The 23,705-nt window shown below is 47.7% G+C and overlaps 1 protein-coding gene across 6 annotated transcripts in view; it reads left to right on the forward strand.

The window, feature by feature from the left end:
• SMG6 (SMG6 nonsense mediated mRNA decay factor) overlaps positions 1-23,705 on the forward strand; it is a 236,544-nt gene that overhangs the window by 93,906 nt on the left and 118,933 nt on the right. For all 6 annotated transcript variants that reach the window (XR_010937526.1, XM_067715952.1, XM_067715953.1 and 3 more), the window contains 2 exons: positions 4,690-4,806; positions 13,290-13,458. Coding sequence is in view for 5 of the 6 variants with exons in the window: in XM_067715952.1 (XP_067572053.1) it covers positions 4,690-4,806; positions 13,290-13,458 (286 nt within the window). In the remaining variant the exon portion in view is untranslated. The remainder of the gene's footprint in view (positions 1-4,689; positions 4,807-13,289; positions 13,459-23,705) is intronic.

Raw genomic sequence — 23,705 nt, forward strand, 5'->3', positions numbered from 1 at the left:
TTGGGCTAAATAAACAACTTTGGAACTAGTCGGAGAGGTCACTTTGTTAGGAGGTTGGGATTTCCTTTGCCCCGACATCTACCCGCTAAAAGAAGTCAGAGTTTTATAATCCTAGAAAATCCAAAAGGAGTAGGGGCTCTTAGGGAAGAAACATTACCTTCCATGTTCCTTTGTCTTGTCTCAGACGTACGTTGTTCAGGGATATGTCATGGATTGCCTTCCGCCCAGTCAGCCTGTGTTCTGCCATTGTGCATGAATAATTTGCTTGGGTGTATTGGTGCCTGATTTTTCTGACTCATTCATTCTCCTCCTTGGGCAATAAAATGATGCCCTGATGGCCTGGACATCTCTGCTTTTGCTGTGAGATTTTTGTATGGTTCCTATGAAACGACTGCTTCTTCCACCTCCCTTTCAGCCAGCAGCTGCCACAGGGAACTCTGTGGCTCACACAGCAGCAGTCGAAAGATGCTCTCACTGCCCACTTCCTGTAGACAAGGAGGTTTTGGTGGGCTGCTCAGGAACAGTGCCAGCTCTGTGTCTGACTGGTGACTGACTCATGAGAAAAGCAGCCTCATGTCTGAAAGATAAGAGCCAACAAATCGCCTCCAGGTGGTGTTAGTTTGGAGGTGACTGACCATTCATTTCCTCTCTCTGGGAGGAGCCGGTGGGGACGGAATCAGTGAATAAGTGGTCTTGCCTGCATTTTTCTCCGGCTATTAGTGAAGCAGCTGAGCAAATGGTTGGTTCTCTGTGCTGGAGTGGCGAGTTGGACCCCAGTGCCTTCTGGATGCCTTCTGCGGCTGTCAGGGTAGCAGACTTATGTGTCATCCATCCTGTGTCTTCCCTTCATTACTCTTCTCATTCTCTTGCTAGGAAGTTGGCTGTGTGCACCAGGCGAACCCTGCTTGTTCCATTGCTGCCAGGTTTCTCTGTGACCCGGCAAACCTCGTCCCTACTGATTTGGTGTCCTCCAGATCTCTCCGTGACCCAGGCGTTGATCAGAAGCAGTGGTTCTGAACCACTGTCCCTTGGCTGGACTCGGTGGGTCCGGGCAGGTGGGCCTGCCTCTCCTGCCGTCCTCTTCCCTCTCCCCGCTCCTGCCTCGCTCCCATTTCCTGCAGGAGGACGCTCTGCCATCCTGGAGCCGTCAAGCACAGCTTTGCTTTGGCAGCACCGTCGCGCACACACTGGTGGGAGAGGGGACGTGTTTATCACTTTTCCTGGAGATTATCTGTTTAAGCACTTCTCTGACAGTTACAATAACAAGGGCAGTGTGTTGTGTTTCCCAGCAGAAGGACACTTGCTGTTGAAAGATGTATAGCACTAATTAGAAATACATAACATCCGGCCACATGGCAGCCTTCTCCCGGCCGCTCCATTTCCTGATTTCATACAACTTTGACGACAGTTGGTTTATGTTTTCCATGAATATGTTCTCAGAAAAATGAGAAGGTCTCCCTGTTACATAGGAGCGGGAAGAGTGTTTCTGCTTGAGCAGGTATTTGGCCAGAGGAATAGTGGGAGATGTGGTCACCTGCCCATCTGAGAGCATGTGGGAAGGGGCAGAACCAAGTTCAGACTTCAGGTGACTTTCTTGGTAAGAAATATTTCCATCTGACTTCCTTAGCCAGAACCATCCCCCTACACCCTTGAGCAAGCCTGCTTTTGGAAAGAAGGGAAAAGGCTGTTTCACAATGTTAATGAGTTCCTCAGTTCATGTCAGGCTCCAGCTACCTGACACAAAGCCAGAGGAACCCAGGCAAATACCAAGGCGAACAATGCTTTTTCCTTCCCCACCCCACATCACGTGTTGGCCTGGCCCAGCCCGCTCTAGGGATATATACGGGCATCTGTAAGACCGGGACCAGTTTCCTAACCTTAGAGTGGGCGGACCTGGGAATCTGGATGCTGTTTTACTACCCACTTGCATAAGCGTGGGTACGTCTCAAGGGCTGGCATCTTACAGCTTTTAGTCCACAGAAGCCTAAGTGAAGCACAGAGCATCTCCTGAAGATACCATAGCACTTAATACATTTCTCCCTGGAGGCACTGGGTCTGAGTTGCCATGGTTACTGGGGGTAAATAAACCGTTTGCAAGGTCCTAAGATTGCAGGGATCCTGTCTTATTTGTAGCTTTGTTCTTCAGCACAGGGTCGAGGACACTGTAGGTGCTCAGTGCCTGTGGTACCACTGAGCCTTGGAGGAGGGCAGGCCTTCCAGAAAGTGCTCTGTATGAAGAGTTGACGGAGACCCAGGCGTTCTGACCCCCAGATAGCTGTGATATCACCACCTGCTTGATCAGAGCAGAACAGCTTACTGATTTGTACCTCCCCATCAGTCAAACCAGAACACAGCAGGGAGTGCTGTCAGGCCCTTCCTGGGGAGATGGAGGGGTGGGGGTGGGTGGGTGAAGGGTTGAGGTGACATAACCATGGCCAAGAGCAGAGCAGTCATGAAGCTGCCTTTTAGCTGCTGCCCTGAGAGGTAGTTGAGCCCTTCCAGACACAGCGGAGAGGCTCCAGTTGTCGCTTCCCCACCTGGTCCCCAGACCTTATTGCAAGCAGCTTTAAAAAGGAGCCAGCCTGGACTCCCCAGAGGCCTCAGTGTCATTGTTCTTAAGCGGTTAGTTCTCCCCCTTGAGCCCTAGCTCTGTGCACTCTGAGAAGGAGTCTAACCTGAGGTTGATGTTCATCATAAAAATAGAAATGGTCTTGGTGAAAGTCATCTCCCTTTGCCCCATCTTATCCTTATCGAGGCTGATGAGCGTGTCTTCTTGTAGTCTTGGGCTTCTGCCAGTCCTTGGAGCTAAGATACCCCCCTCCATCCCTTCTGAGGGCCTTCTATGTGCAGGTAACTTCGGCCTAAGATGCCCAGTTGATGAGGGGACACTAATGTGTACTCAGTGTGTCAACTACCAGGATGTGGCCTCTACTCCTCCTCTCCTAGTTCCCTCTGTTATGGACTTATTCTCCCATTCTGGGATTTGTTGCTAATTAGAGGCAGGCTGCTGGCAGTGCTTGGCAGGGGCCTGGGCTGAGCTGGGGTGGTACAGACAGTCCTGTTGCCTGTAGTAAGGGTGGAGGAGAGAAGTTGGCAACTTTTCCTTGGGATGGCTTACACATCTTCCCCTTCCCTACTTTCCATCCTCCCTGCGCTTTGTTCTTAGATGCTTGTTTTTTGTCTCTCTAGCACAGGGTTAGGGCCTTACCGGAAGAAGAATGAGACTGGTGATCTGTTCTAATCACATGGCTTGTTACCACTTCCTTACTGCCTGCCGCAGTTGACCTGGAAAGTTAGAGGGTGACATTTGGGACCACTGGGCATCTGGAAAGATGGTAGGAAAGCCACTATGGAAGAGTTGCTACACTGATGCTATTCATATGTTGGGACCTTCTGAACAGCAGCCCGTTCCTTCTCACCCCCAGGGCTTTCTGAAGTGGTTTGGGGCTGGCTTTGCATACTCCAGTCATGTTTGCTCCTGTGGCCAAGACGGTTAGGAATAACTGTGGTTGTGTAGCATCTCCTGGAGTAAAGACTTCAATTTGGCCCCACTGGAAAGATGAGTATCAATGAGGGGAGAGGCAGGAGGGCTCCCCCTTGGCTACTGAGGTTAAAATGCAAGCAGGAACAGAGATCAAACATGTGGCTAATTATCCTTTTAACACCTGGAGATTCTGGGAGTTCTCCTGTATTCAGACAGAAGGAATTAACAGATGAGCTGCTGCCAAAGCAAGCGAGCCTGGCCCCCGATTCCGTCTCCTGTGCGTATAGGGTGTCTCCTGCGCTGAGGCTGCAGGCTGGACTGCTGCCTTCTGTTTGTCGCCTGTTTCTCTCAAGTCTGGATCATGTGCCTGTCAGGGAGGGCCACGGACAAGGGGCAGGTACAGGCAGTGGTTTGAAGGTGTGTATGTAGCTCCCGCTAAAGAATAGCCCTGGCCACCACCAAGGTGGCTCCTTTCCCTGACCTGCAGCCAGAGGGAAGTTGGGCAGGCTGAGAGAGTCAGGGGGATAGGGTGCTAGTACTGGAAACCAGATTTATTTCTTAGCCCTAGGGGAGAGAACTTGTGAAAATTAAAGCTAACACTGTTGAAGTGCTTATTATGTGCCATGCACTGTCCTATATAAAGTTAACTCATGCGGTGAAAAGAGGTTATTTGTTTCATGTGTGTTCTCTGAGGAGGAGGAACAGAGAGAAGGTAAGGATGGAACCAAAGCTTGGTGATTCAAGAAGATAACTTTTAAATGTGTATTTTTCTGATCTTAATTGGTGATTGTATTCCCGCTATGTATACATTAGAGAGACTGAGTTAATTAAATATGACTTCTTGTTGCTGTTGCTTCGCGTCCTCAGCAGGCAGCTAAAGGCAGAGAGCGTGCAGGTGTGGCTCAGGCTGCTCACCTTGGGGTAACTGATCCTGGGGAAGTGATGTGAGACAGAATTTACACAAGTGAGTCTTATAATACCTTATTGAGTGCTTACCCACAGGCCGGTCATCGTGGTAAGTGCTTCACGTGCATTACTTTATTTAGCCTTTCGACTACCCTTTGAGAGAGGGAATATTAGAACACCAGTCTTAGATGAAGGGCAAGGAGCTCGGTGATACAAGCAAGGACTTGCACCTAGTAAGGTAGGGAAGAGGAGCCCTTGGCCCCCAGGATACTGATGGACTTCCCTTTGCTCCTGCTCAGACTGCTTCTCGGAGGAGTGTCGCTCTGTGATCCAGGAGCAAGCCGCAGCCCTGGGCCTGGCCATGTTTTCTCTCCTGGTGCAGCGCTGCACCGACTTACTGAAGGAATCAGCCAAAGGTAAGCAGATGAGGGGCCCTGACTGGTGGACGTCCCAGCTCCTGGGTCCTGCCCAGACAAGCTCAAAATGCCACACTGCTTTCTCTGCGTCTTCTCCCTCTACTGCAGGCTTCCTTTTGCCCACCTAACTAGTCCCATTTCCTCTATGGCTCTCTTTCCTCCTTGTAGAAAGGAGAGGAGCCCTCTTTCCTCCTCTCTCTCTTTTCACCTTTACTAGTTAGGATTTTCAATGTACCTCTGAACTACTGCATGTTCCTGCAACTTAAAAAAAAAAAAGAAAGAAAAATGAGTTTCCCTTGGTGTTCATAATCCATGTTTTGGTTTGTATGTCCAAACCAAAACATCTGTATGTCCCTGTTTGTCAGGGACAATCTGTATGTCCCTGTTTGTCAGATACCTGGTGGGGGCTATAACCACTGTGGACCAGCCATCTCGGTAGACTCACTGGACCAGAGCAGGGGTTCTTTTAGCCCTTTGAGCAGTGTCCCCTTATCCGTTAAGGCTGCCCTTAGAATTCCAAGCCTGATTGCTGAGCCGTGTAAGGTAGGTCTGAAGGGCGTACCTTTCTTTCAGCTTCTGGATTAGTTTTGATGAGTGGTGAGGCCCGTCTGTTGTTCCCCTGCCACATCAGCTTTTTTTTTTTTAATTTTTAAATTTAATCTAACTAATTTTTTTATACAGCAGGTTCTTATTAGTTATCCATTTTATACACATCAGTGTATACATGTCAATCCCAATCTCCCAATTCATCCCACCACCACCACCACCCCCACCTCCACTTTCCCCCCCTTGGTGTCCATATGTTTGTTCTGTACATCTGTGTGTCTATTTCTGCCCTGCAAACTGGTTCATCTGTACCATTTTTCTAGGTTCCACATATATGCGTTAATACACGATATTTGTTTTTCTCTTTCTGACTTCACTCTGTATGACAGTCTCTACATCCATCCAGGTCTCTACAAATGACCCAATTTCGTTCCTTTTTATGGCTCAGTAATATTCCGTTGTATATATGTACCACATCTTCTTTATCCATTCGTCTGTCGATGGGCATTTAGATTGCTTCCATGTCCTGGCTATTGTCAATAGTGCTGCAATGAACACTGGGGTGCATGTGTCTCTTTTTTTTATATGTATAAATTATTTATTTTATTTTTGGCTTTTGGCTGTGTTGCATCTTCGTTGCTGTGCACAGGCTTTCTCTAGTTGCGCTGAGCGGGGGCTACTCTTTGTTGTGGTGCGCCGACTCCTCGTTGTGGCTTCTCTTGTTGCGGAGCATGGGCTCTAGGCGCGCAGGCTTCAGTAGTTGTGGCACGTGGGCTCAGTAGTTGTGGCACGTGGGCTCTAGAGCTCAGGCTCAGTAGTTGTGGCGCACAGGCTTAGTTGCTCCGCAGCATGTGGGATCTTCCCGGGCCAGGGCTCGAACCCGTGTCCCTTGCATTGACAGGCAGATTCTTAACCACTGCACCACCAGGGAAGCCCGCATGTTCTTTTTGAATTATGGTTTTCTCTGGGAATATGCCCAGTAGTGGGATTGCTGGGTCATATGGTAATTTCTATTTTTAGTTTTTTTTTTTTGCTTTTTTTGCGGTACGCGGGCCTCTCACCGCTGCGGCCTCTCCCGTTGCAGAGCACAAGCTCCGGACGCGCAGGCTCAGCGGCCATGGCTCACGGGCCCAGCCGCTCCGCGGCATGTGGGATCTTCCCGGACCGGGGCATGAACCTGCGTCCCCTGCATTGGCAGGCGGACTCTCAACCACCGCGCCACCAGGGAAGCCCTATTTTTAGTTTTTTAAGGAACCTCCATACTGTTCTCCATAGTGGCTGTATCAATTTACATTCCCACCAGCAATGCAAGAGGGTTCCCTTTTCTCCACATTCTCTCCAGCATTTGTTGTTTGTAGATTTTATGATGATGCCCATTCTAACTGGTGTGAGGTGATACCTCATTGTAGTTTTGATTTGCATTTCTGTAATAATTAGTGATGTTGAGCAGCTTTTCATGTGCTTCTTGGCCATCTGTATGTCTTCTTTGGAGAAATGTCTACTTAGGTCTTCTGCCCATTTTTTGATTGGGTTGTTTGTTTTTTTAATATTGAGCTGCATGAGCTGTTTATATATTTTGGAGATTAATCCTTTGTCCGTTGATTCGTTTGCAAATATTTTCTCCCATACTGAGTGTTGTCTTTTTGTCTTGTTTGTAGTTTCCTTTGCTTTGCAAAAGCTTTTAAGTTTCATTAGGTCCCATTTGTTTATTTTTGTTTTTATTTCCATTACTCTAGGAGGTGGATCAAAAAAGATCTTGCTGTGATTTATGTCCAAGAGTGTTCTTCCTGTGTTTTCCTCTAAGAAGAGTTTTATACTGTCCGGTCTTACATTTAGGTCTCTAATCCATTTTGAGTTTATTTTTGTGTATGGTGTTAGGGAGTGTTCTAATTTCATTCTTTTACATGGAGCTGTCCAGTTTTCCCAGCACCACTTACTGAAGAAACGGTCTTTTCTCCACTGTATATCCTTGTCTCCTTTGTCATAGATTAGTTGACCATAGGTGCGTGGGTTTATCTCTGGGCTTTCTATCCTGTTCCATTGATCTATATTTCTGTTTTTGTGCCAGTACCATATTGTCTTGATTACTGTAGCTTTGTAGTATAGTCTGGAGTCAGGCAGTCTGATTCCTCCAGGTCCGTTTTTTTCCCTGAAGACTGCTTTGGCTATTTGGGGTCTTTTGTGTCTCCATACAAATTTTAAGATTTCTTGTTCTAGTTCTGTAAAAAATGCCACTGGTAGTGTGATAGGGATTGCATTGAATCTGTAGATTGCTTTGGGTAGCATAGTCATTTTCACAATATTGATTCTTAAAATCCAAGAACATGGTATATCTCTCCATCTGTTTGTGTCATCTTTGATTTCTTTCATCAGTGTCTTATAGTTTTCTGAGTACAGGTCTTTTACCTCCTCAGGTAGGTTTATTCCTAGGTATTTTATTCTTTTTATTGCAATGGTGAATGGGATTGTTTCCTTAATTTCTCTTTCTGATCTTTCATTGTTGGTGTATAGGAATGCAAGAGATTTCTGTGCATTAATTTTATATCCTGCAACCTTACCAAATTCATTGATTAGCTCTAGTAGTTTTCTGGTGGCATCTTTAGGATTTTCTATGTATAGTATCATGTCATCTGCAAACAGTGACAGTTTCACTACTCTTTTCCAATTTGTATTCCTTTTATTTCTTTTTCCTCTCTGATTGCTGTGGCTAGGACTTCCAAAACTATGTTGAATAAGAGTGGTGAGAGTGGACATCCTTGTCTTGTTCCTGATCTTAGAGGAAATGCTTTCAGTTTTTCACCACAGAGGATGATGTTTGCTGTGGGTTTGTCGTATATGGCCTTTATTATGTTGAGGTAGGTTCCCTCTGTGCCCACCTTCTGGAGAGTTTTTATCATAAATGGGTATTGAATTTTGTCAAAAGCTTTTTCTACATCTATTGAGATGATCATATGGTTTTTATTCTTCAATTTGTTAATATGGTGTATCACACTGATTGTTTTGCATATATTGAAGAATCCTTGCATCCCTGGGATAAATCCCACTTGATCATGGTGTATGATCCTTTGAATGTGTTGTTGGATTCTGTTTGCTAGTATTTTGTTGAGGATTTTTGCACCTATATTCATCAGTGATCTGTAATTTTCTATTTTTATAGTATCTTTGTCTGGTTTTGGTATCAGGGTGATGGTGGCCTCGTAGAATGAGTTTGGGAGTGTTCCTTGCTCTGCAATTTTTTGGAAGAGTTTGAGAAATATCTGTGTTAGCTCTTCTCTAAATGTTTGATGGAATTCACCTGTGAAGCCATCTAGTCCTGGACTTTTGTTTGTTGGAAGATTTTTAATCACAGTTTCAATTTCATTACTTGTGATTGGTCTGTTCATATTTTCTATTTCTTCCTGGTTCAGTCTTGGAACTTTATACTTTTCTAAGAATTTGTCCATTTCTTCCAGGTTGTCCATTTCACTGGCATAGTGTTGCTTGTAGTAGTCTCTTATGATGCTTTGTATTTCTGTGGTGTCTGTTGTAACTTCTCCTTTTTCATTTCTAATTTTATTGATTTGAGTCCTCTCCCTCTTTTTCTTGATGAGTGTGGCTGAAGGTTTGTCAATTTTGTTTATCTTCTCAAAGTACCAGCTTTTAGTTTTATTGATGTCTGCTATTGTTTTCTTTGTTTCTATTTCATTTATCTCTGTTCTGATCTTTATGATTTCTTTCCTTCTACTAACTTCGGGTTTTGTTTGTTCTTCTTTCTCCAGTTCCTTTAGATGTAAGGTTAGATGGTTCATTTGAGATTTTTCTTGTTTCTTGAGGTAGGCTTGTATTGGTATAAACTTCCCTCTTAGAACTGCTTTTGCTGCATCCCATAGGTTTTGGATCGTCATGTTTTTGTTGTCATTTGTCTCTAGGTATTTTTTGATTTCCTCTGATTTTTTCAGTGATCTCTTGGTTATTTAGTAACGTATTGTTTAGCCTCCATGTGTTTGTGTTTTTTATGTTTTTTTCCCTGTAATTGATTTTTAACCTGATAGCATTGTGGTCGGAAAAGATACTTGATACGATTTCAGTTTTCTTAAATTTACCGAGGCTTGATTTATGACCCAAGATGTGATCTATCCTGGAGAATGTTCTGTGTGCACTTGAGAAGAAAGTGTAATCTGCTGTTTTTGGATGGAATGTCCTATAAATATCTATTAAATCTATCTAGTTTATTGTGTCATTTAAAACTTGTGTTCCCTTATTAATTTTCTGTCTAGATGATCTGTCCATTGGTGTAAGTGAGGTGTTAAAGTCTCCCACTGTTATTGTGTTAGTGTTGATTTCCTCTTTTATAGCTGTTAGCAGCTGCCTTATGTATTGAGGTGCTCCTATGTTAGGTGCATGTATTTTTATAATTGTTATATCTTCTTCTTGGATTGATCCCTTGATCATTATGTAGTGTCCTTCTTGTCTCTTGTAACATTCTTTATTTTAAAGTCTATTTTATCTGATACGAGTCTTGCTACTTCAGCTTCCTTTTGATTTCCATTTGCACGGAGTATCTTTTTCCATCCCCTCACTTTCAGTCTGTACATGTCCCTAGGTGTGAAGTGGGCCTCTTGTAGACAGCATATATATGGGTCTTGTTTTTGTGTCCATTCAGCGAGCCTGTGTCTTTCGGTTGGAGCATTTAATCCATTCACGTTTGAGGTAATTATCAATATGTATGTTCCTGTTACCATTTTCTTAATTGTTATGCATTTGTTTTTGTAGGTCCTTTCCTTCTCTTGTGTCTCCCACTTAGAGAAGTTCCTTTAGCATTTGTTGTAGAGCTGGGTTGGTGGTGCTGAATTCTCTTAGCTTTTGCTTGTCTGTAAAGCTTTTGATTTCTCCATTGAATTTGAATGAGATCCTTGCCAGGTAGAGTAATGTTGGTTGTAGGTTCTTCCCTTTCATCACTTTAAATATATCATGCCACTCCCTTCTGGCTTGTAGAGTTTCTGCTGAGAAATCAGCTGTTAACCTTATGGGAGTTCCCTTGTGTGTTATTTGTCGTTTTTCCCTTGTTGCTTTCAATAATTTTTCTTTGTCTTTATTTTTTGTCAATTTGATTACTATGTGTCTCGGCGTGTTTCTCCTCGGTTTATCCTGCCTGGTACTCTGCGCTTCCTGGACTTGGGTGGCTATTTCCTTTCCCATGTTAGTGAAGTTTTCGACTATAATCTCTTCAAATATTTTCTTGGGTCCTTTCTCTCCCTCTTCTCCTTCTGGGACCCCTATGATGTGAATGTTGTTGCATTTAATGTTGTCCCAGAGGTCTCTTAGGCTGTCTTCATTTCTTTTCATTGTTTTTTCTTTATTCTGTTCTGTGGCAGTGAATTCCACCATTCTGTCTTCCAGGTCACTTATCCGTTCTTCTGCCTCAGTTATTCTGCTATTGATGCCTTCTGGTGTATTTTTCATTTCAGTTATCGTATTGTTCATCTCTGTTTGTTTGTTCTTTAATTCTTCTAGGTCTTCATTTCTTGCATCTTCTTGATCTTTGCCTCCATTCTTTTTCTGAGGTCCTGGATCATCTTCACTGTCATTATTCTTTTTCTGGAAGGTTGCCTATCTCCACTTCATGTAGTTGTTTTTCTGGGGTTTTATCTTGTTCCTTCATCTGGTACATAGCCCTCTGCCTTTTCATCTTGTCTATCTTTCTATGAATGTGGTTTTCCACAGGCTGCAGGATTGTAGTTCTTGCTTCTGCTGTCTGCCCTCTGTTGGATGAGGCTATCTAAGAGGCTTGTGCAAGCTTCCTGATGGGGGGCACTGGTGGTGGGTAGAGCTGTCTGTTGCTCTGGTGGGCAGAGCTCAGTAAAACTTTAATCCGCTTGTCTGCTGATGGGTGGGGCTGGGTTCCCTCCCTGTTGGTTGTTTGGCCTGAGGCTACCCAGCACTGGAGCCTAACGGCTCTTTGGTGGGCTAATGGCGGACTCTGGGAGGGCTCAACCAAAGAGTACTTCCCAGAAGAACTTCTGCTGCCAGTGTCCTTGTCCCCACGGTGAGCCACCCCCTCCACCCCCGCCTCTGCAGGAGATCCTCCAACACAGGCAGGTAGGTCTGGTTCAGTCTCCTATGGGGTCACTGCTCCTTCCCCTGGGTCCCTATGCACACACTACTTTGTGGGTGCCCTCCAAGAGTGGAGTCTCTGTTTCCCCCAGTCCTGTTGAAGTCCTGCAATCACGTCCCGCTAGCCTTCAAAATCTCATTCTCTAGGAATTCCTTCTCCTGTTGCCAGACCCCCAGGTTGGGAAGCCTGACGTGGGGCTCAGAACCTTCACTCCAGTGGGTGGACTTCTGTGGTATAAGTGTTCTCCAGTTTGTGAGTCACCCGCCCAGCCGTTATGGGATTTGATTTTATTGTGATTGTGCCCCTCCTACCATCTCATTTCGGCTTCTCCTTTGTCTTTGGATGTGGGGTATCTTTTTTGGTGAGTTCCAGTGTCTTCCTGTTGATGATTGTTCAGCAGTTAGTTGTGATTCCGGTGCTCTTGCCAGAGGGAGTGAGTGCACGTCCTTCTACTCTGCCGTCTTGAACCCCGCATCAGCTTTTGTGAATGCCTCTAGCCTCCGGGACTGCCTGTTTTTTGGAGGGATGGTAGGGGTAACTATTTGGAAACAATTTCAAATTTATAGAAGAGTTGCAAGAATAATACTAACAGCTCTCTTACATACCCTTCACCCAGATTCCCTAATTGATAACATTTTACCATATTTGCTTTAAGTTCTCTCTCTTTCCACACACACACCTATACCTAATGGTTATTGTTATTTATTTTTAAAATTTATTTATTTAATTTTATTTTTGGCTGTGTTGGATCTTTGTTGCTGTGCGTGGGCTTTCTCTAGTTGTGGCGAACGGGGGCTACTCTTTGTTGTGGTGCACGGGCTTCTTGTTGCAGAGCACGGGCTCTAGGTGTGTGGGCTTTAGTAGTTGCAGCATGCAGGCTCAGTAGTTGTGGCTCACGGGCTCTGGAGGGCCGGCTCAGTAGTCGTGGCTCATGGACTCTGGAGGGCTGGCTCAGTAGTTGTGGCACACAGGCTTAGTTGCTCCGCGGCATGTGGGATCTTCCTGGACCAGGGCTCGAACCCGTGTCCCCTGCATTGGCAGGTGGAATCTTAACCACTGTGCCACCAGGGAAGTCCCTGTTATTTTTTTTTTTATGAACCATTTGATTGTAAGTTACGGACATGGTAACTTTTTCTCCCCAAATACTTGACTGTGTATTTCCTAGTCATGAGGACATTCTCTTATATCACAGTACTCTTATCACAATCAGGAAGCCAGCATTGATACAGTACTATTATTGAATCTACAGGCCTTATTGAGTTTGTACCAGTTGTCCCAAAAAGAATTTGAAGAAAAAAGTTTCTTTCTGGTCTAGGATCCATTCCAAGATCCCACTTTGCATTTAGATGTCATGTCTCTTTAGTCTCCTGCAATCTGGAATGGTTTTTCTGTCTTCCTTTGTCCTTCATGGTCTTAACATTTTTGAAGTGTAGAGGAGATTTACTTTGTAGAACGCCCTAAAATTTGGGTTTCTCTGATACATCCTCACCATCAAATTCAGGTCGTACAGTTTGGGCATGAACCCTGGTGCCATCTCAGGACTGTGCTGGAGGGAGGCTAAGAGTGGGTGGGGGCAGGGGCTGGAGGCCAGGGTAGCAGCTACAGCCAGGCCACAGGTGGAGCAGAGACAGCTGTCTGCAGGGCGGACCCGGTGCCCTGGTTCTCTCTCTGTCCTGCTTTGCGGAATCCTCTCAGTTGCTGGCACTTGCTCTTCGCCTCTGGGCCCAGCTCTCCTGTGGACTTGGCCTCCCTTCCCTAAGAGCTTGCTGCCGACCCAGTGCCCCAGGCCTCACTCGGGGGCCGCAGCAGGCCTAGGCCCAGTTCTCACCCTTTGCCTCTGCAGCTCAGCTGTCCTCTCCTGAGGAGGAGGAGGATCAAGATGACATCAAGGTGTCTTCCTTCGTCCCCGACCTGAAGGAACTGCTCCCCAGTGTGAAAGTCTGGTCGGACTGGATGCTCGGCTATCCAGACACCTGGAATCCTCCGCCCACATCCCTGGATCTGCCCTCACAGTGAGTCAGCCTTGCCCACCCGTGTGCCCACAGCCCCCATCCCCCAGCCCGCTTGTGTCTGTCTTCCCTCTTCATTTGAACTTGGGGTTTCCCCTTCCCTGACGCCCTCCTCGTCCTCTGACGTATTGGGTTGTTTCTGCCTGTTCTCCAGCCTGTTGCTCCTCCTCTCAGTCTCTCTTTCTCTCACACCATAGCTTGCTCTGTTTCGTTCCTTCCCCTCGATCTTGCTAATTTTTACTGCGAACTGTTCATACTCACTGTCTCGGCAGCTGCCTGCTGAGTCTGGGTGGGTGTCAGTCAGTGTGTGTGAGAGACTTTGTTTCTTTCTCTCCGTTTTAGTCTATCTCTGTGCATCTCTCAGGCTCTTGCTGCTTCTCGTGCTGTCCTGCGCACTCTGTCTCCTTGCCTTCCTCTCACGACGTTGTAGTATGTGGGGAATGGTGAGAGCATGCACCCCTCTCTCCCACTCACTTCGTCCCTGTCCCCGCAGCACATCCCGCCCCCTCTCCCTGTCTCTTTGTGTTGATGTGGGATGTGTTGGTCTGGGGAGTATGTGTGTCTGCTGGGTGTTTCTCTGTAGATCTTTTTGTTTGTCCATATGACATGTGGTAAAATATATATATGTGGCAAAGTTTGCCATCTTAACCATTTTTAAGCATACAGTCAGTGGCATGGTACATTCACGTTGCTGTGCAGCCAGGTAGGGCTATTTCTTGTGTTTGTAGCGATGTGTGAGTTGTAGATCTGTGCGTGCCTGTTTGGGTCTGGTTGTCTATGTGTGTCTGGTTGTTTGTGTCTGAGTGTGAGTGTGAGTGTGTGTGTGTGTGTGTGTGTGTGTGTGTGTGTGTGTGTCCGTCCCCGGCGATTTGTCTATTGAAGGCTCTTTTTTTTTTTTTGCGGTATGCGGGCCTCTCACTGCTGTGGCCTCTCCCGTTGCGGAGCACAGGCTCCAGACGCGCAGGCTCAGCAGCCATGGCTCACGGGCCCAGCCGCTCCGCGGCATGTGGGATCTTCCCAGACCGGGGCACGAACCCGTGTCCCCCTGCATCGGCAGGCGGACTCTCAACCACTGCGCCACCAGGGAAGCCCTATCGAAGGCTCTTTTGATGTGCCTTTCCATGTCTGTCTATGTATGTGGGTCCATGTGCTGTGTCCATATCTGTGTCTGCGTCTCTGTCTATCCTGGTGTGTGGATCTCTTTACAGGGTTCCTGTGTCCCCGTGAGGAATCTCTTTCACTGTGTGTCTGTCTCCATGTCTGTGTGTTCATATATATGTCTATGTCTGATTCTTGGGCCATGTCAGTCCATGTCTGCTTCGGTCCTGTCCATGTCTCTCTGCGTGTGGCTGTGTCCTGTGGGAGTGTTTGTATATGTTCCTGAATGTCTGTGCCCAGGACTGCCTGTGTCCGTGTCCATATTTGTCTGTGAGTATGTCTCTGTGTGTCAGTCTAGGTCTCTCTGTTGGGGCAGGGGATTTCTGTATATGTGGATACAGGGGCTGCCTCGCCTGTGTCTCCCTGCCTGCCTCTGCCTGTCCCTCCTGCCTGTCTCAGCTTGTCTTGGCTTGTCCCTGCCTGCCTCTTTGCTTGACTCTGTTTGTCTCTCTCTGCTGTCTGTGTATCTGTTTCAGGGGTCAGCAAGCTGTGGCCCATGAGCTCAGAATGGTTTACATTTTTAAATGGTTGAAAAAATAAAATAAAAAGAGTAAGACTTCATGACTTGTGAAAAGTGTATGGAAGTCCCGTTTCAGTGTCCGTGAAGTTGTGCTGGAACCCAGCCGTGCTTGTTTGCTTACACTTGTCTATGGCTGCTTTCACACTGCAGCCGTGGAGGTGAGTAGTTGTGACAGAGACCGTATGGTCTGCAGAGCCAGAACTATTTACTCTCTATCCCATTATAGACAATGTTTGCCAGCTCCTCATCTATATCCATGTTCCTATGTGTCTTGTTCTTCTGTACGTTAGGGTCACTGTGTGTGTGTTTGTGTTTGCGTAAGAGTGTCCCAATGTGTGTGCACATAGGTGCCTGTTTCTGGTCAACTCTGTTGACCGTCCATCTCTCTCCCTCCCTCTCTCTTACTCTTTCTCTCTTCCTATCTGTCTCTCCCTTGGTGTCTGTCTCTCTTTCTCTCTGTTTAGCTTTTCCTTCTCCCTTTCTCCCCTCCCTCCATTCCTCCCTCCCCCATCTGCTGTATTGTCTCTGGCAGGTGTAGTGCACTCAGGGTTCCTTCAGGCTCTGTGTTGGGTGTATATATGTGTGTTTGGGAACAAGCATCCACACCCAGCATCTCATCATTCTTCTCCAGTGCTCTTCCCTGGGAGGGGGAAAATACTGGACGTTGGAGGATGGATACCTAGGATGGTGCCAGTGGCATTTCTAGGGAGTGGGGAGGGGTGCTTCTCTGGGCTGGGGACCAGCCATGTGAGTCTCCCAGACTCATGGGTGACCCACAGAGGGAAGACTGCAGCAGAGATTTCTGGCCAGCAGTTAGACCCTTCTGTGTGGACTATATAGTCTGACTCTTTCCTGCATTTCCTTCGTCCCATTTCTTCCTTGCTCCTCACCCCAGGAAGCACCCCTTGACCATTAAGCCTGCCCTCCCCAGGCAGCTCTAGCTCTGTACCCATGTGAGTGATGCTCACAGCATCAAACAAATCTTTGCAGCTTTCCTGTGAACGCTTCTAGGTTTCAAAATGCACTCCAGGCTGAGGCCGCGTGAGCCAGGGTTGAGCTTGAGCTGGGGAGCTGTGGACACACAAAGGAACAGACCAATCTGCTGGCTAGGGGGCAGCTGTTTGCCAGCAGAGTTCACTGAAGAGTTAACATGTACAGCCTCAGAGTTTTCAGACCCTTAATCTAAGATGCCGACTAGGCAATTTGCAGTTTTGGAAAGAAACTGACAAGGAAGGGCTCTGCTCTCCAAGTATCTGAAGCCACTGCTTCTGAGCATGTGCAGGGGTCACGGAGTGTTCCTCCCTTCCTCTCGGGGGGTGGGGAGGCAGACCATCTGTCCCTGGAGCTTGGGCCTTCTGGGTCACCCCACCTCACAACCTTAGATATGGTCCACCCAGCCCCTGTTTGCCCATATCCTGGCCATCAGGCCTGCTAACTCTCTTCTGCGACCTGTCTCCCTTTATCCCTCCTCCCTCTCCTGCTCCCTTTGGCTTTTGTTTGGCTGAGGAAATGGAAACCTCACACAGGAAGTGCTGGGCTTCATTTGCTTGAGGTGCTGAATCTGTTTTCTCTGTGGATGCTGGAGCAAATGGCCCATTGCTGGCTCATGCGAGCTGCTGCCCATCTTTGGGCAAGGGCTCAATCTGCAGCTGGGCACGTGGTCCAAGTTACATCCGTCCCCAGCTGGGCTTCACCTCCAAGGCTACAGAAAGGCAGAGGGGGTTGGGACACTCGAATCAAATTTGCTTAGTCTTTTCAGACTTTTCTGCACAAGGATAGCAAATCTGACCAAATGATATGTTGAATCTGATTGCTTAGTAAACAAGTTCCTGTAGCTGTAACTTACTTTTTGATGAGTCCAGTTTAGGCTAGAGAAGTCAGTGTGGTAGAAAATGGAGTCCCCTCCTGCACTGCCTCCCTTTGCAATCAGGATCAGCGGCTGGTTGTCTCTGGAATGCAAGTTTAAGTATAAAGGGGGGGCTCTGCCATCCTGGGGCCTGACCACAAGGCATGGTGGTTTGAGGGCTGGTGCCACTGTTGGACAGAACAAACCTGGTCTGCCCACCACTGAGGGTCATCCCACCTCATAGCCTTCAGATCCAAGCAGTGGAAAGTGGAATAAGAATTTACCTCCCTTCTTTCTAGTTTCTCACGTAACTGCCTAACACTCACCGAGTGAATGCTGTGGTTGAGAGATTGGCAAGGTACGGTAGGTGGTTCTTCTGTAGGTTTCAAAGTGACATCTTATACCCACTGATCTTCCATACTGTGGAGCCTTTTCTTTTAAGGCCATAGGGAATAACATACTCCAGACAGTTCTGTAGATGTCAGAACAGTCATCCCTCTGACACTCTTAAGGTCCTTGTGCTGCTCTTCATTTTGGAGGGTTTAGGAACGCTCTCAAGAGAGTAGGAAGGAAATGGCTTCCACTTAACGCCTCTCCTTTGCATGTTTTCATTGGTCTTCGCCTGCATTTGTTCTCTGCAAAGACAGATTCCTCACTGATCCTACGATAAGGTGACCAGATAGCCTACATTGTAGTTGGCTTCTCCTCCAGAAATTCCCTACTCCCAAATTGTCTCCTTGACACATTTGGACCCTTGTTTAATCTTGCTCCCTTCATTCTCTTTCTGTCTTTCATTGTGTTACCATCTCTCCTTGCACAGTTAGTCATTTCGAAGCACCTCCACTTTTTCAAGGGCATTCTAAAGCGCATCAGTAGTCTCCTTGGTTCTCTCCCCTTTGCCCGTATTCCTCTTCTTTCTGGTCAAGTTTACTTTTCCTAGGCAGTAGCCACTTAGGCACATATGGACCACTTAGAATGATGATGACAGAACTTCACTGACACTGCAGAGTGACAAGGGCAGGATTTCAGGGCTGTTTGTGCCTTCCCACAGCAGTGGCACTTAGTAGGTGTGTGTGCTGGAGTCAGCACGGAAGTACGTTGACTTCCCATTTGTATCTGTTAGGAGTCGTAATAGGATGGCTTTGTATCCCAGGAGATTTTGGTGCAGAGGATTGTAGCAGGGTGTGGAAAGGTGCCTCGAGCCACTGTAAAAGGCAGTGTAGAGTGCTTTGGTCTGGTTAGAACAGACCACAGTGTTTGGAGGGGCCGTGTACTTATGGGGGTGGGGGTGGAGTGGGGAGCACAGTTTCTGTGCCAGGCCTCTTGTTAGAGGGGAGGGGCAGCTACTCCCCGCTTTACCAAGTGAGCATGAGGCAAGCTGTGAATGTCAGGTGGTGGAGAGGAGCAGAGCAACAGGCTTCCACGAGCCTAAGCATAGCCCCCTTGCACCCCAGGACCTTTGGCAAGGCTGGGGCAGTGGGACAACCTACCTCATTGCATAGTCTCTGCTGAAGCCAAATCTTCCCTCATCTTGATCTCTAGTTCTCAGTAAGTGAAAGAGTCAGGGGACTTTGAGAACATCCAAACCTAGCCCAGCTGTGGCAGTTGGTTTATTGCTTTCAGCTGGTACTTGAACCCAGGTCCTGGTCTTGGAGGCTTTCCCAGGTTTAATCCCCAGAGCTTTCTCTGCAGCTGTATGACACTGCGCTGACCCCGAATGAGGATAGGAAAATAGAACCGGTGCCAAGCCAGAGTCTCTTTTTCATTTGGAGTCTGGCTGTCTGCCCATGACCAGGGTTACATAATGGGAAACATAGCTGGGGCTCTGGAGAGCCCGCGTTTCACCAGGCTGCCCAGACCTTCGCATTCTGATGCTATATATCTTCCTAATTGTAGCTCGGATGCATTTATCACACTGTTGGATTGGAGCACTGTTAAAAAAAAAAAAAAACTCCAGAAATTCCTGGACTTGCTGCTTTTCCATGGCTTGTCTTGTATAGTCTACAGAGCATGCTGGAAAGGGCTCGTAGGGAGCCCTCTGAGGTGCCGTCACACAGGGAGACATGGGGATATGGAGGGAGGATGCAGTAAGCTCATTTCCGCAGGGAGCCTACACGTGTTGACCCTGTAGACGAGACAGAAATTCTTGAGTTAAAAAGCAGCTCATTCACTCGCCCTCATCGGGCAGTTCTGAAATAAGAACTAATCCCAAGTCTAATCGGCACCCCTTCAAGGACGCTTAATACGTCTTCCCAGAAGGGCATTTTGGGAGGTCACTAAGTAATAGTCCATCAGCACTTCCCTGAAGGAAGTGGTGGTGACTGTGGGAAGCCCCTTTGCTACCCTGGCTCCCCACCCAGTCTCCCTGGCTCCGGGTTGGGGCGTCAGCACTATAGCCTGGCACCAGGGGGTTCCTCTTCCTCCAAGTGCTGAGTGTGGGGCACACGTGATCTCTCCCACGGCAGGAGCCGCTGTCCCCTCCCCACTCCTCCCACAGGACTTCTTGTGAGAGGAAGGGGTGTTGGCCCAAGGCTCCAGTCTGACCCCAGCAGGGTACAGCCGCTGACCCCAGGGAGAGTACTTTCCAGCTCTGGGCTGAGGTTATTTGGGTCCAGTGTGTGCTAAACTGAGAAGACGTGTTGGAGTGGTTACAGCTAAAAATTTAGAGAGGCAGGAACCGTGAGAATCCGCACCAGGGAGGCCGCCGAGGGCTCCACTCATGCCGTGGCGATGTCAAGGTCCCCTGGGGGCTGCTCTTTCCCAAACACACAGTGCTGATGGGTTTAACACACCACAGTGATGCGACAGAGGCTATACATCTGAGTGTAGCTTGGGAGAACTGAAGTCAAATAGGCACTGACCTAGAGAGAGGTTGAGGGAGGCACAGTTAGAGGTACTTGAGAAATCCTGGAATAAGGTTACCGTGACCTGTTGTTGGCCATAGGGCTCCAGCTGCACTGCTTAGAACATGAAGTTTGTGTTCTTCGAGTAGTGCAGGGTGACTGAGCTGCAGATTGATTTTGCCCTATTGGGCAGAATTAATTTAGGTTGGGCACTCTTCCAAGGGCCCAAGTTGACTTGTTTGTGTAAATTAGGAAGGCAGAAAGGATCTTCTTTAACTGAGTCTTGTATTTTTTAGCCGTCACCTAATAAGCAGCTACTATTCTTGGAGGATGGTATCTTGCTGCCCATGTCTTAGCTCCTAGAATAGTGATCCCTGATAACTTTGTCTCCGGTTTATACCATGGTGGCATCTGGAGAATACACTGTAGTTCCTAAATCTCAGAGGGAGCTGCATAGTTCTCCTCCTGCCCTCCCCCAGTCTCTGCCCCATTCTGCTGAGCTGCCTAGCCCCGATACCAGAACCAGATCCTCGGCCTACTGAGAACAGAGTTGGCATGACGTCCTGGCTTTCCAAGGAGCTTACTACGCTATTTCAAACCCAGGTACTATTCTTTCGACTCTGCCAGACTTGTTGGATTCAGGTCCATTTCTGTTATTACCTGCTCACTTCCTGCAGTTTTGTCCAGTTGGGTGGGAAGTCCTCCAGGGCAACAGTGGTCTCATGTTGGCCATTGAACCCCACGTGAAGAGTTGTGGGCTATAATATGATGGTCCATAGGCAAACAGGTTTTAAAAAGAGGATATTACATATCTTAAGAATATTTCTCTTGCTGTGGCCTTTTGCCTTTCCCCTTTTGTGTTTATAGTTCATGGACTTTCTCTTTTTCAGTTTCTTTGTGCCTAGTTTCTATGCCATCTTAGCTGTATTTCCAGAGCGTCTCACTCCAGAAACCAAAAGACCCAACTCGTTTCCCATCTGTACTACTTCTCTGATCTTCCGTAGCTCCAAAACACAATGCAGGGCTTCTTCTCACTCACCTCTTTCCGGGTTTGTTCTGCAGCTGTGGAGTTTGAATGTTAGTGTTTAAACAAGCTGGTATTACACAGGAAATGGCCACCTCCACAGGCCCCTGCAGGCTTGTAACATGGGGTCATTGTACTTGATATTAATCACCAGTCAGCCTGTTCCCCCAGTAAAAATACGAAGGGGTGTGTGAGGCCTAGTCCTCCTTAGACTTGCCAGAAGGATGGCCTGAGCCCTGGTCGGGCCTTAGTACTCCATGCTCCAAACTGTCTTCCTCCTTCAGTCCCGTCCTCGGATGGAGTTTGCAGAAAAGTTCATTCTTGACCTCTTCCCTATAAAGCTGGCAGATCTGCCTTTCTTTCTGAGTTCTAGGAAAGAGATAGGTGTTGTGGTATAACTTGCCTCGCATATCTCACACCTTAATCTTTCCGAGCATGACATAGTTAAGTAACAGATTGTATGAGAAAACTCCAAAATGGTAGAAACACAGAAACCCACTGGTCCACCTGAGATCAGGACTTCTCAGTTCCTTGGACTGAAGCTGCTTTTCTAATGCTGTTTGCAGAACTAACCCCAGCCTGAAGGTTTAATCTGATTCCCCAAGTCAATATCCCCTCAAACAACCAGCCAACAGTGTGTATATTGGTGCATTTCTGTGAAATGTGTTTCCCTAGTCACCTGGGCTGGCCTGGGCTGCATTGTATCGGCCGGCAGCTGCACTGCACTCAAACTGACAGCTACATTAAACCTTGGAATTCTGAGGCAATAAAAAGTAAATTAACTCTTATTTTTTTCCTTTCCTGGTGGAGTAAGTGAATGCATGTCTGTGGGGAAGTGGGTGAGCCTTGGTCCTGAGTGCATACCTATAACTAGCCACTGCTGGTCTGTCCCAAGCTAGGACCTGGTGTTCAGACTCCAGCCAGAGGTCTGCTTTCCTGGTGTGTGGTGTGTTCTGTGGGGTTGGGCCACCGGGTCACCCTACCACTGCTGATCCCTGCCCACTAGTCACATCACAGCTGCATGAGAGGCTCCCTTGCCACCATTCTGAGAGCCATGAACAGACTCATTGGATGCAGTTTCATGTTCTCTGGCTGCCTTGTGTCTGTTTGGTGGGATTTTTTTGGACTCTGGGAGCTTTCCCAAAGTATGAGTTGGGACCACAACAAGCCAGAGGGACTTGCCCAAGCCTATAGCACCCTAGAGGGTCCATTTAGAACCAAAGTGGCTTGAGAATGTCTGAAAACTCTTGGGGAGTCATTTCCCAGGCATTTCTAGAAGATTGGGAGCTGTTTAAAGTTCCTCTCGGCCACCAGAATTCGACTTTGGGCTCCTTGGCCCAGGCCAACCTTGAATCCTTAGAATCCAAGGACTAGATTGGGGTGAAGGTTGGAAGGCACTCCCAGCTGGGGTGAGGACTAGAGCAGGAAAAGGCGAACTTTTCCCCTTCTCAGACAGGAAACCCTGTGTTCACCCATGGAACTGACCTCTCAGCCCAGAGGCCTGATCGGGGTAAGCTGAGGTGATGTTGCCCAGCTTCCAGGAATCGCCTCATACTTCTGCAAATATCTTAACTTCTGAGTTCAGACATCTCACCTAGTTTTTCAGAGTACCTCTTCCTTTTAGTATTAGTTTCCTGACACTCCCCTCTGCCCCACCCTCTGTGGGGGTCACCGTATGGTCCCTGGGTGTCCAGTCAGCTGTGTTCATGTTCGTGGTGCTCAGTGAGAGAGGAGAGAACTGATGATATGTGAAGTGATCGGGGGCCGTCCCACTGCAATACCAGAAGAAAGTGGCCGCTCAGAATCACACACCAGTCTGACGGGATCAGGGCAGAAACGACCCTTCATCGGAGCATTTTGTGTATTCCCTTGGTTCTGCTCAGTCTAGCTTGGCCCTTGGGCCACTTTACATTTCTGAGTTGGGAACTCAGGATACTTCCTATGTCTTTTGGCATCAGCTGCTATCTTACAAATCAATACTAGGGCAGGAACACTCATCCGCTTCATTTTTGCAGTGAGTCTTAAGGTTTTGGCACAAGGTGGGTGGTAATGGGCAAAAGGCAGATGTGGGCAGGGGTCCCTAGTAGTGGCCAGCAGCCGCTGGGAGGAGTCAGTTTTGGTTTATCTGAGCCTTAGGGGACAGGGAGCATGGTAATGAGAACCACATGGTACCACATATTCCTTCGTCTTGGATCCAAGATGGTAGGGGTGGGAGGATGAGAGAGGGATGTGGGGCCTCCCATTGTGGCAGCCGTGGGTAATTTTCTGCTGCCTCTCCCCGGCTGGAGATGCTGCTGCCCTCACCCCCCACCCCCATCTACGTCCTGAAGCAGCCTTGACCTGCACAGCACCAACCGAGGCCCCCAAGCCAAGAATTCAGCTGGGAGACTTTTCACCTTCTTCCTTCTCACTGTCGTCTTTCCTGTTTATTTTCCAAATTGCTGCTCTGCAGCGGAGCAGTGCCTGTTGGCCAGAGCTCACCAGCGCTGTGGGAGCAGACTCAGGCAGTGGGCTCAAGTGGCCAGCAGGGCACTGGGGGAGGAAGCGGGGAGCTGGAAGAGCCTCCCTGTGCGTCTCCCATGGGCAGCGCTAACCTCGGAGGCGGCCCTGAGCAGCCCTATCACATCCGGTGCTTGTCTCTGCAGCCGGGACCGGAGGATAAACTATCAGAGCTGTGGGGCAGTGCATCATTCCTCTTATTATTTTCTTCTCTGCAGATGGGGTCGTGGAAAGTTCAGTTCCTTTTAACCCTCGAAGTTCTGTTTATTCTACAGCTGGTAGCCTGAATGCTGCGTTTCCCATTACATCACAAAGGGGCTCAGGCAGATCTCTGCACTAAAATGTGTTGCAACTGTTTAT

Source organism: Pseudorca crassidens, chromosome 19, assembly GCF_039906515.1.
Source record: "Pseudorca crassidens isolate mPseCra1 chromosome 19, mPseCra1.hap1, whole genome shotgun sequence".
In the NCBI taxonomy this organism is placed as follows: domain Eukaryota; kingdom Metazoa; phylum Chordata; class Mammalia; order Artiodactyla; family Delphinidae; genus Pseudorca; species Pseudorca crassidens.